The sequence below is a fragment of the Loxodonta africana genome, chromosome X, assembly GCF_030014295.1.
Source record: "Loxodonta africana isolate mLoxAfr1 chromosome X, mLoxAfr1.hap2, whole genome shotgun sequence".
NCBI classification, from domain to species: domain Eukaryota; kingdom Metazoa; phylum Chordata; class Mammalia; order Proboscidea; family Elephantidae; genus Loxodonta; species Loxodonta africana.
Genome location: NC_087369.1, coordinates 73963834 through 73976648, shown reverse-complemented (window position 1 = coordinate 73976648; position 12815 = coordinate 73963834). Strand labels below are relative to the sequence as shown.

At 42.4% G+C, this 12815-nt stretch overlaps 1 protein-coding gene across 1 annotated transcript; it reads left to right on the top strand.

Moving 5' to 3' along the window:
- Positions 1–3330: 3330 nt before the first annotated feature.
- On the top strand, positions 3331–12580 carry EDA2R (ectodysplasin A2 receptor). The gene is given in 8 exon segments (XM_010592769.1): positions 3331–3429; positions 5696–5897; positions 5900–5930; positions 6466–6551; positions 8725–8832; positions 8835–8888; positions 12205–12507; positions 12510–12580. Coding segments are annotated over 8 exon segments (954 nt in total).
- Positions 12581–12815: the final 235 nt, after the last annotated feature.

Here is a 12815-nt window from a genome sequence, read left to right as displayed (position 1 = left end):
GCCACCAGCAGTGTATAAACATAACTGTTTTCCCACAACCTCAGCAACAGAGCATGTTGTCAAACATTTGAATTTTCACCAAACTAATAATAGATAAAAATGATACTTCGGTATAGTTTTATGTTTCATTTTCCTTATTATGAGTGATGTGCATATTTTCATCTGTTTAATCCAAAAAAACAAACCCAGTGCCATTGAGTAGATTTTTCATCTGGTTAAGAATCATTTATGCTTTTGTTTTTGTGAAGTTCATATTTAGTTTTCTAAGGGATTTTGGTTTTTTCTTTCGTTTTAGAAGTTCTACATATTAGGGACATTGACCTTTTGTCTGACATATATGTTTTATATATTTTTTTGCAGTTTGTCATTTTTCTTTTTATTTTCTTCTGTATCTTTTGCACCTTAAAATTAAAAAAAAAATCTATTAAATTTATCTAGCTTTTCCTTATTTCTTCTGGATTTTGAGTTGTAGTTAAGAAAAATTTCCTACTCCCAGCTTAAGGAGGAACATATCCACATTTTCTTTCAGTACTTGTGGGTTTTATTTTTTATATATTTAAACTTCTGATACATTTGAAATTTATTCTGGTGTTTTGTGTGAGGAATGAATCACATTTTTTTTTCATTTTCTAAATGGCTGCCCAGTTATCCAAAGCCATCTATTAAAAACCCCATCTTTTCCACACTGATTTGAGATGTTCCCTTTGTTATATACTGAATTAATATAAGTAATTGGTGTTTCTAGATTTTCTGTTTTGTTTCTTTGTCAGTTTATTTAATCTTAACAACTGTGTGAGTTAGGTAGCATTATCTCCAATTTGATTTATAAGAAAATTCAAGCTTTGCGACTTTCCTGAAGCCACATGACCAGTTAGTGGTAAAAGTGGAAGTTAAAAATAAGTTTCCCTAGCCCTCAAAATAGCTTCTCATCACTAAACTGTATTGCTTGTTACTTTGATCCTCAGTTTACCACGTAAGCCAGATAGTGGCAACCATCAACATTCCATTGCTGTACATGAGGCAGTAGAGGTTTCCGAAAACCTGTCGACTTCCCCAGATATCCAGAATAGAATGGCCAGACACGATGTCAGATACCTACCACCCATGAGGCCTGTGATATCCCAGGTATCCACCAGAGCATTGGGTTTTGGTGGATGAAATCATCGCAAGTGAGGCTGTGAGGAATTGACCACAGCCAAAATGGGCTAGCAAAATGACAAGACGGCAGGTGTAATGTAGTAGCAATAGTGTCGGACCTTGTCTAACTTTAGAAAGAATGAGAATCAGCATCAGCCCAAAGCTGACTCCTATGAAGTGGCAATCAGACATACCTCCACTCTTCAAACTTTTTACCAATTCTGACACAGCCATCCTCCTCAAAGCACTCTCTACTTCTCTGCTGAGTTCAATAGTCTTTTGCAATGGCCACGCAGAACTCACATTCCATAATCACAGTTATATGGTTTATTAGGGAAGTAACATGGGATCAGTATTAAGTTGGAAGTAGCAGGAACAAGATCAATGTCAGGGAGCACACAAACAAGGCCTGAAAGGAACTCCCAAAGTGAAGAGCAAATTCCTCCTTTCTGTAGTGTAGGACAGCTCTCTCTCTTTCTCTCTGTAGACCAGCTGTGCAGGGCTGCTCTCAGCCCCTTCAGGACAGACTTCCTCTTGGCACCTTCAGGATGGACCTTCTCTCTGCTCCCTTAGGATGGGCCTTCTCTTGGCCTCTGCCCTGATCGTGCAAGTATTAAAACTCTTTTAGCTCCACTAACAAGTGCCTGAGGCACCCCACTCCACCAGCAAGCCTCCTGCCCAAAGGTGCTCAGCTTCCTTGTTCTGTGGGTTGGCAAGCCTACTGTAACCACCTCACTCTCTGGGCCAGGAAGCCCACCACACTGTCTTGCACCAGTCTCCTGGTTCTTCTGCCCCCATAGAAATACTAAAACTTTCTGTCTCTTGGGACCAGAAGGGTCTCAGCACAGAGACCCCAGGTCCAAAAGATGTGCTCCACTCGGGGCTCCTCTTTTTGATTGTAGCAAGGTCCTCCCTCAAGCTCTGTGTGGTAGCTGCTTATATAGTCATGCGTTGGAAAACGTCCACTATGTTGGTGTTGTTGGTAGATACCGTCGAGTGAGTACCGACTCATAGCGAACTTGTGCGCAACAGAATGAAGCACTACCCAGCCTTGCACCATCCTCACTATTATTGCTATGCTTGACTCCATTGTTGTAGCCACTGTGTCAATCCATCTTATTGAGGGTCTTCTTTTTTTTCTCTGACCCTCTACTTTACCAAGCATGATGTCCTTCTTCAGGGATTGATTTCTCCTGACAACATGTCCAAAGTATGTAAGACGTAGCCTCATCATCCTTGCTCCTAAGGAGCATTTTGACTATACTTCTTCCAAGAGAGATTTGTTCATTTTTTTTTGGCAGCCCATGGTATATTCAATATTCGTCACCAACACCACAATTCAAAAACGGCAATTCTTCTTCGGTCTTCCTTATTCATTGTCCAGCTTTCACATGCATATGATGCAATTGAAAACACCATGGCTTGGATCAGGCACACCTTAGTCTTCAAGGTGACATCTTTGCTCTTCAACACTTTAAAGAGGTCCTTTGCAGCAGATTTACCCAATGCAATGTGCCTTTTGGAAACCCTGGTGGCATAGTGGTTAAGTGGTAAAGCTACTAACCAAAGGGTCGGCAGTTCGAGTCCGCCAGGCGCTCCTTGGAAACTCTATGGGGCAGTTCTACTCTGTCCTATAGGGTCACTATGAGTCAGAATCGACTCGACGGCACTGGGTTTTTTTTTATGTGCCTTTTGATTTCTTGACTGCTGCTTCCATGGCTGTTGATTGTGGATCCAAGTAAAATGAAATCTTTGACAACTTCAATAATTTCTCCATTTATCACGATGATGCTTCTTGGTCCAGTTGTGAGCATTTTTGTTTTCTTTATGTTGAAGTGTAACCCCTACTGAAGGCTGTGGTCTTTGATCTTCATCAGTAAGTGCTTCAAGTCCTCTTCACTTTCAGCAAGCAAGGTTGTATCACCTGCATAACACATGTTGTTAACGAGTCTTCCTCCACTATACGTTCTGTGAAATAGGACATTATGTGATTTGAACGCTGTGTGAACACCATATTATATACAAGCAGTGCCTGGGTTACGCCCCCAGCCCCGCCTGCAGTTCCTGCAGCTGCGGGTCAGGCCGGGGATGCACCAACAGCTGGATTCAGACTTTATAGCATGGCCGGGTGCAGAGTGGCAGGTGCATGGGGGACTTGGACAGGTGATCATGGGGACTGGGAGAGGAGCGGGTATGCAGCTACTGGGAGCGTGGCTGGCGATGGTGGCCATAGCTGCGGCCACCCTGCTGGTGCTGATGCTTCCTGATCATGTGCAGGCGCCACCACCGATCGTAGTCAGGTGCCTAGGAGCACCCTGGGCCCAGCCAGCACCTGTGCCAGCACCTGCAGCAGGAGCAGAAGGCCAAGGCAGATGCTGCCCTGCACCAGGAGTGAATGGCTGCATGGCTGCTAGGTGGGTGAATGAAGTCAGGAGGAAGGAAGGTGGAGGAGGAGACAAAGGAAGCAATGCCGCAGGAATTTGGATGCACCTGGGAGCCCAGCTCATGGTTCATTTCTGGGGGATTGGGATCTTTAAAACCATTAAAAAAAAAAAAAGGAAAGAAAAGAAACCCGTTGCAGTGGAGTGTATTCTGACTCATAGCGACCCTATACGACAGAGTAGAACTGCTCCATAGAGTTCCCGAGGAGCACCTGGTGGATTCAAACTGCCGACCTATTGGTTAGCAGAGGTACCTCTTAACCACTGTGTCACCAGGGTTTCCTTAAAACCATTAGGGGGAAATAATAAACAAAAGGAGAGCTGCTTTCACTTAAAAAACAAAAATCGAAAAACTTATAGCCCCATGAACATTGCCCGTAGTGATGTTATTTGGCACATGACTGTATAGGCAAGTGGCTCAATCCTATTGTGTGGATTTTATGCGCCATATTTGCATAATATCTGACCTATCCCCTTGCTGGACTAAACTGGTCAATCCTTTCACAAGCAGCTCCATATTTGCATAATAATTGACATTTTCTACCAGCAGGAACTGACTTCTTCTCTGGGCAAAGTAGTAAGCTTCTCCAAAGGACTAGGACAACTATAACAAGGGCAAGTGTAACATCTCCTTGGTGACCAGAGAACAAATCTCCCACGCTGTTTTCATTTTCTCTCTATTTCACAGAACCAAGGCAAAAGGCCACATAAAGAAACTCCTTTCACCATAGCAGGACAGTTTAGCAGCTGAATTTTGCAGTCTTTTTCCAACCCTTGGGAAAGTATAGCTTATCTACTGTTTTATAATTCAGGTAGTGCTAGCTGTTGTGACAGATAAATATTGATATTTTGGTGGCTTAAGAGATTAGGGTTTATTTCTGACTCTACTAAAACCCAGCAGGGACCCAGGCTTATGGAGGCTCTGTCATTTTTAATATATTGATTTTCAGGTCACCCTTGGTATCCACATGCACCAGAAGATTTAAGAATAAAGGAAATGAAGCATCATGCAGGAGGTTCTTTTGGGCCAGGCCTGGGCATGATATATATCATCTTCACCAATATTTCATTGGCTAGAAACCACACACATGGCCTCGCTTAACTGGAAAGATGTTGAGGAAGGTTGGCAAGTGATATTCCCAATAAGGAAAGGCTTGGTGAACAACCAGCCAGCTTCTGCCACAACTAGCAAATAGCTAATATTCCTTGAAAACTAGAGTTGTGTCCTTGAGAAGGAGCTTTGACTGGTATCAGGCAGAAGCCTTGTCCCTATCGAGGTTAGACTGTCAAAGCTGGAAGAACATTTAGAGATTATCTGTTCCAATCTCCTCCGGTTTTTGGGGCCTTGACACCCAGAAAGGGAAAGGGGCTGACCAAAGGCACACTGAGTCAATACTAGAGCTGAGACTAGAGCCAGCTTGATCACTCCTCTCTCCTTTACACCAGTGGCTTTCAAAAGTTTTTGACTATGACCTAGAGTATAAAATAAATTTTTCATCACAACCCAGCACACACTTGTGTATATTTTATCTGTAAATGTTTTACAAAGCAATACTGAGGTAGGTAGTGTTTGTAGCTATTTGTCAGATATTTCCAGCTCCCTACCTTCTGGGACCAGAGTAGGATTGCACTTTCTCACTCCCTTTAAAGTTACTAAAGATTAGGTGAAATGTGTGGCCAAGGACATGTGAGCAGAAGCAAAATGAGTCACTTTTGGGGAAAAAGTAAGAGCCAGTGCACAGTTTACAACATTTTCTTTTCCCTGATGTTCCAGTCATGCAGCACACTTATGAAGCCACTATAACCCTGGGTACCCTAGTGAGGATAATGTAGAATAGAATCCCCAGGAGACTGCTTTGTAGGAGAATGTTCTTTTAAGACACTGACTTGGGAGTTGGTTTTTACCATAGCATAAAAAAAAAATTTTTTTTAACCTGTGCTGACTGATATAAATATGTATCTTTACTGCATATTATACATTTTGATATTTGATGTTATTATTCCATTTCAGTTTTCAGTGCAGGTTGCAACCTATTAAATTATTTCATGATCCAATAATTGGTTGCAACTTGCAGTTAGAAAAACATTATTCTATACCATGCCCTCTTGTCTCATAGCTGAACTTCTCTCCAAGCTCCTGCAGAACAAAGTTAATGACTCACATCTCTCTGTCGGACTGTGGCTATGGAGAAGGTAGAGATGCATACTGGACAGCTTGCCATCCCTGCAGGTACAAAAGCAGCTGGGGCCACCACAGATGTCAGGCTTGCATCACCTGTGCTGTCATCAATCATGTGCTGAAGGCCAACTGCACAGCTACCCTAATGCCATCTGTGGGGACTGTCTGCCCAGGTGAGCCTGCTGAATGGAGCCAAGATCTTTGGGGACTTCTCTAGCCCTTGCAAGTCTCACTCATCCTTACCATTCATAGCCTAGTTGAAGTATTTTAACTGTCGACGTCATGTTCTGTTTAAGATCCCAGAATGAAGAAATGGTACTTTCCCATAAAGTGCCTAGCACAATGTCAGCCACAGACGAGCACTTAAGAGAAGATTTTTCATCATGCTGGCAATCTTATCACAGGCCCAAGATTCAAGATAAATCTCACTGCAGATCTCAAAGAAATTAAGAAACAGTTGGTAACAAAGCAGTGACCCTTATGGGATTAGTTCCCCTTTTGGCTATATGGTAAGGTGAATGGGGAAAGAGGAGTGCCTGGGACTCTTAGTCAGAAGCAGAGAGAGAGGCAGAGAGCTCAAGGGAGACTATGCTCTGGCACTTCAGGAGAGTAATTCTCTTAGAAGCTGCCTAGAGAGTCCCAGGAAGGACCAGTCCAAGTGCACTGCTTGTTTGATCACCCTGCCATTCTTTATTGCTCTGACCACAGGTTCTACCATAAGACACGCATTGGAGGCCTTCAGGACCAAGAGTGTATCCCATGCACAAAGCAGACCCCCACCTCTGAGGTTCAGTGTGCATATACAGTTTTCCTTTTTCCTTTCCTCCCCAACCTGGTGTACGGCAATAAGGTGGAAAAGTAAAGACTTTTCCCTATGCTCTTGTACCCCTGGCTGTGTAGTGGTAAGGGAATTAGCTAGATTTGAACCTTGGCTTCACAGCATATGATTTATGTAACCTCGGTCAAATTGTTTAAACTCATTGAACCTCATTTCCTTCATCTGAAAAAACAAGTCATGATAATCATTGTTCTTCATACCTTATGAGACTGTTTTGTAAGTCTAATGAGATAATGAACGTGAGAAAGTACTTCATAAACTATAATATGTTGTGAAATGCGAATTATTACTAGCAATAGTAGTATATGAGGTTTCTAGGAGTCCCTAGGATTTGAGACCAGTAGAAAAGCTGAATAAAGAACTAGGGCCTAGTCTATGCCCTTATCATTTTCCGTTTATATGTCTACCTGCCTGTCTATCTTGTTTGTCTATATACCATCTATCTATCTGCTCATTTATTTAGAATCATAGAATATTTCAAACATGCATAACAATTTTAACATGAGAAAAATATAAAAATAACAAAAATGCCTAGGTACCCAATATCCAGAGTTAGCATATCATCTTAATATTTTGCATATTTGCTTCAGAATTTTTTAAAGAGTAAAGGTATCACAGGTATAAAGGAATTCCCTTTAGATCCTTTCCCAAGTCCCATTCTTCTCCCTACCTCCCCAGAAACAACCACTATTCTGAAATTCTGTGTATCCTGATGGTAGGATATGCTACAATAACAAATAAACCCTAAAATCTCAGTGACTTAATATGATAAAAATATTTTTCACTATGCAAAGGACTGCCTATATTTTGTGACTATGCCATCGAGACCATGTGGCTTCCAGGTTGAAAAGACAGGGGAAGAGGTGGAAGAGGCATACTGGCTGTTAACTATCTCAGTTTAGAAGTGACACACATTTCTTCCATTATAGTTCTTTGGCCAGAAATACTCTCATGACTTTACTGCAAGGGAAATGCAGGGGAGCATGTGGATAACTCAAAACCCACTAAGTGTCTCTGCCATACTCTCCACCCATGTCTTATTACTTTTATTCATTTGTGATATATGTGCATATTCATAGGCACTATATGTTATTTTGTATTTTATAAAGCTCTACATAAATGGTATCATACTATATATTCTTTTTCTCCAAATTGCTCTTCCACTCTGCATTAATATTTATATGGATCAACATTAAGGTCATTTATTAAGTGCTGTACAATAATATTAGAAGTTAGGATTATACCATAATTTATTTATCCTGTGACCTACTGTTGTGGATTGAGTCATGTCCCCCAAAAATATGTGTCAAGTTGGCTAGGCCATGATTCCCAGTATTGTGTGATTTTCCACCACTTTGTCATCTGATGTCATTTTCCTATGTGTTGTAAATCCTACCTCTATGATGGTGGAACAAGGTTGAAGGCAGCTATGTTAATGAGGCAGGACTCAATCTACAAGTTTAGGTTGTGTCTTGAGTGAATCTCTTTTGAGATATAAAAAAGAAAAGCAAGCAGAGAGGCGAGGGGATCTCAAAGCACCAAGAAACAAGGGCCTGGAGAATAACTCGTCCTTTGGACCCGGGGTCCCTGAGCTGAGAAGCTCCTAGTCCAGTGGAAGATTGATGATGAGAACCTTCCCCCAGAGCCAACAGAAAGAGAAAGCCTTCCCCTGGAGCTGGCACCCTGATTTGGGACTTCTAGCCTTCTAGACTGTGAGAGAATAAATTTATCTTTGTTAAAGCCATCCACTTGTGATATTTCTGTTATAACAACACTAGATGACTAGGACACTTACTGATGAACATTTTAGCTTGTTTCCATTTTAGTATAAGTGGAAATGTCATGGAAAGACCATATGTGCATCTTCAACCTTACTAAATATTACCAAATTGCTCTCCAAAGTGGTGATTCTAATTTATACCATACCAGCAATTGTGGGAGTTCCCCTGCTTTGTTCTTTATACTTTTGCCTGCTCTACAAGGAAGTGAAGCAGCACAGCAGCCCTAATTGGCAAAGGTCCTATGGATAGACTAATGGTTTGAGGAAGTTGTAGGGTGCCAATCCCCAGTGACAGGGTGACTGTTGACTGCCCATATCGACTGACCATTCCCCCTCTCTTGTCTCACAGGTGCCTTCCAGTTGAGCTTAGTGAAAGCAGATGCACGTAGAGTGCACCCTCAAGGAATCATGCTTGTTGCACTGGTGAGCGGTCTGCTTGTGGTATTTACCTTGGTCTTCCTGGACTCTTCTTCTTCTACTACAAGCAGTTCTTTAATAAACAGTGCCAGCAAGGTAAGGATGGCTGCTTCACATTTCACATGAATCAGGAGCAAGGCTCTGAAAGGCAGAAGAAATGTTTCTGGGATGGAGGGTTAATGGGTTTTCCCTACTATTCTGGAAACCCCCAGGGGTGGTCTTCTGTTGGCCTGGGGAAACAATAGAAAGCATAAACCAAACCAAACCCTTTGCCACTGAGTCAATCAAGACTCATAGTGAACCTATAGGATAGAGTAGAGCTGCCCCATAGGGTTTCCAAGGAGTTGATGGATTCGAACTGCCAACTTTTGGTTAGCAGCTGAACTCTTAACTACTGCACTACCAGGGCTCCATAGAAAGCATGGGCCATAGAAATGATTGAGGCTGACTCAGAGTGTTTAGGCGACCTGATTCATTAAATTTTAGTGGTTCCTAAAGGTGCATGATATGGTGGGAAACTCCTTGGGAAAGGAATCTGAAGAACTAGCTTCTAAGTCTACCTCTAAATAACTGTATGATCTCAGACAAGTCATTTAGTCTGTTTGGGTCTCTCTTTAAAATGAGAGATGAGTATTGGATTATTTGGTTTTAAGTTATTCATTTCTACTAATAGGATAGATTTTAGAGCTTTTCTGGAATGGAAGAAGGCTTGGCTACAGCACAGACATGACTGTCAAAAAGTGAGTGAGGTCTAGGGCAACTATATTAGTATAGTAATTTCCCACCATGGGAGTAACTGAAAGACTACTATCCAGAGAGACTGGCAAACCTAGATTTTTTTCCAGACAAAATTGATACCCAAAGAGGTCTGACCCAGCCTATGGGAGAAGGCTATGTGAAATTCCAGATGAAAAGTAATATTTAAAGTCACGAATAGCATTATGATCTGCTTTCAGCACAACTCCAGCTATTAGCCAGGAATTTGGGACAAAAGTTTAACTTACTGAGGGCAAAGATGAGGGTGGTGGGAAGAAGGCAGAGCAAGGCAAGGTGATGGGCCAGAACTCCAGCAAAGATTACCAAAGCTCAGTGTAGCTCCAATGCCAGCTAGAGAACTGAGAGCTAGCAGGGACACCAAAACAGGAACCTAGACTAGTGAATGGAGTCAATTGAGTAAGCGAAAGGATAAAGTTCACTAGATACAAGGGTACTTAGAATAACTCTTCAGCCCACTGGATACTGGGCCAAAGCAGTACTATTATTTTTAGCCTCTTTTTTTTCTATTTGTGTGGGAAATTACATAGACTTGCCTTGGTTAGCTTGACTCCAAAGTCTGCCAAATGACCTTGAAAAAGCCCAGCAGATATATTTGGCTGTGTCTCAGGCTTAAATGGAGATTAATCTAGCATTTCATGGGCTACATGGACACAAGGACAGCATTGTTTACCCTTTATGACTCTCCTCAAATTCTGCTTCCCTGTCCCCTACTCTGTGGGCTTCTGGGACTTTGTGGCTCAGAGTAAACCATCCCCAGTTTCTGACTTTGGAGGCCAGTGTCCCAAATAAAATCTGTTTCTGAGTCACTAGTAGTGGGCATTAAGTGTGGGCAATAAATCATTTGGGCCCTGGGCCCCAGCAAGATGAAGATGAGGGAACACCTGAGAATTGTCTTCCTCTTCCTCCCACAGGGCAGGAGATAGGGGTAACCATTCTTTATTCCCCCTCTATCCTCAAGATAATAATGTGGTACCCATCTTGTAGATCTGAAAGTCAGGTACTTCCCTTAAGGTCTCAATAACAGTAAAGAAGATTGGGCATTTCCTCATTTGGAGAAGGTGTTTATCAGAAGCCACTTTCTGGGACTACGTAGGTGTGATTAATGTGTGAATTCGATTCAATGTATGGTGCAAAAGACAGAAGTAGGGACTCTGGAAAACTGTTTCTTACCATGTTGGAATGCTCAATGTTACAAGATCTTCTGAAATTTCAAGAGAAGCCAGAAATATGGATTTTCGTATGAAATCTTTTTAAACAATGGCAGTGAATTAAAAAAAAACAAAAACAAAAGCGCAGTGTGTAGGTCAAACAAACACACATTTCACAGACTCCCAGTTTGTAACCTAATGTTGAATCAGACTCATCCATGATAGGTGTATTGCTTTTCTACCACCTACAACAAATTACAACAAATTTAATAGATTAAAATAGTACCCATTTATTATCTCACAGTTTCACTAGATCAGAAGTTCAGCATGCTTAGCTGATTCTCTGCTTAGTGTCTCAAAGTGCCAAAAATCAAGGTGTTGTCAGGTTTGTTCCTTTCTAGAGGCTCTAGAAGGAGAATCCATTTTCTTAATCATTCAAGTTGATGGCAGAATTCAACTCCGTGCTGTTATAGGACTGAAGTCCCAGTTTCTTTCTCGCTGTAAACTGAGGGTCATTCCCAGCTTATAGAGGCCACCCACATTCTTTAACTCATGACACCTTTCCATTTTCAAAGTTAACAATGACAGGGTGAGTCCTTCTCATGTTTGCATCTCTCTGATGCTCTCTCTCTCTCTGACTCCTCTGATGTTTTCTTCCACTTTTAAGGGCACATGTGATCACATTGGGCCCACCTTGATAATCTAGGATAATCTCCACAATTTCATCTGTGAAGTCTCTTTTGACATGTGTTGTTGTTAGGTGCCACCAAGTTGATTCTGACTCATAGCCACCCCATGTGATGGAGTATAAATGCCCCATAGGATTTTCTTGGCTGTAATCTTTATGGAAGCCAATCACCAGGTCTTTGTCCTGCAGACTGACTGAGTTTGAACTGCCAACCTTTCACTTAGCAGCTGAGAACTTAACTGTTTGTGCTACCAGGGCTACTTTTTGCCATATAATGTGATATAAAATCTAAAGCAAGCTATTTGCCACTGAATCACCTCTGACTCATGGCAACCCCACGTGTATAATAGTAGAACTGTGCCCCAAATGGTTTGCAATGACTGTGATCTTTTGCTGGTAGTTCGTCAGGCCTTTCTTCTGAGATGACTCTGGGTGGATTTGAACCATGAACTTTTTGGTTAGTAGCCAAGTGCTTAACATTTGCACTACTCAGGTATAATACTAGGGGCCAAAAAATCATAGGGATCAAAATACTGTCTACAACAAAAACAGTTTCTCTTTCTCCACAAATTGACTCCTTTCCCTGATCTAGCACCAGGTAGCCTCAATCTGATATCTCACTCTAAGTGTGTTTCTCAGCTCTCAGCTCAGGCCTGGTGCTAGGTGCTGTGGTCCTCAGGAAGTGGAAAGGGAGCTCCAGCTCCCAGAATCCTCCCCATATTTTGTGCTGGATGAGGTGTTTTGTTGAGAGGAGCCTCTGCCTTTGGGTGACCTGGTGGCTTTCTGCTTCACTTTGTAGGAGGTTCACTGCAGTTTGAGGCTGACAAGGCAGTGGAGAAGGAATCTCTCTTCCCCTTGCCACCTGACCAGGAGACCATTCCTAAGTCCTCACTGAGCGAGAGCACCTTTGAGACCCAGCCACTTAATCCCATCCTGGATGATGACTACAACTCGACTCATGGCTTCTCCACACAGGAATCCTTTACTGTAATCTCCTGTGCCTCAAAGAGCTACTTCTACTGGCTACACACTCCCACTGAATGCACAGAGCTGGACCTGCAAACATTTTTCAGCTCTGCCTCCTATACTGCAGCCAACACCTTGGGTGGAACACTGCAGAAAGCTCTGGAGGCAGGCTGGAGACCAATGTGCCCTTTGAAGTCCCCAGCCCTTAAGTCTACTGAGGTGAACTAGAAAGATAGAGCAGAAAGACTAGAAATTCCCCCAAGAAATCTCCCTCTGGAATACTGTTGTTCAGTAGGGCTAGGGTTGGAAGAACAGCAGAAAGCAGGGAACACTGGTACGTGGAGGAAAACAGTGGTGATGCTGATCTTTTGAGCCAGTCAGACTTCACACTTCTGGTCCTACACTTGTCAGGAAACTAGCCAGATTGCCATGATACCAGTCTCT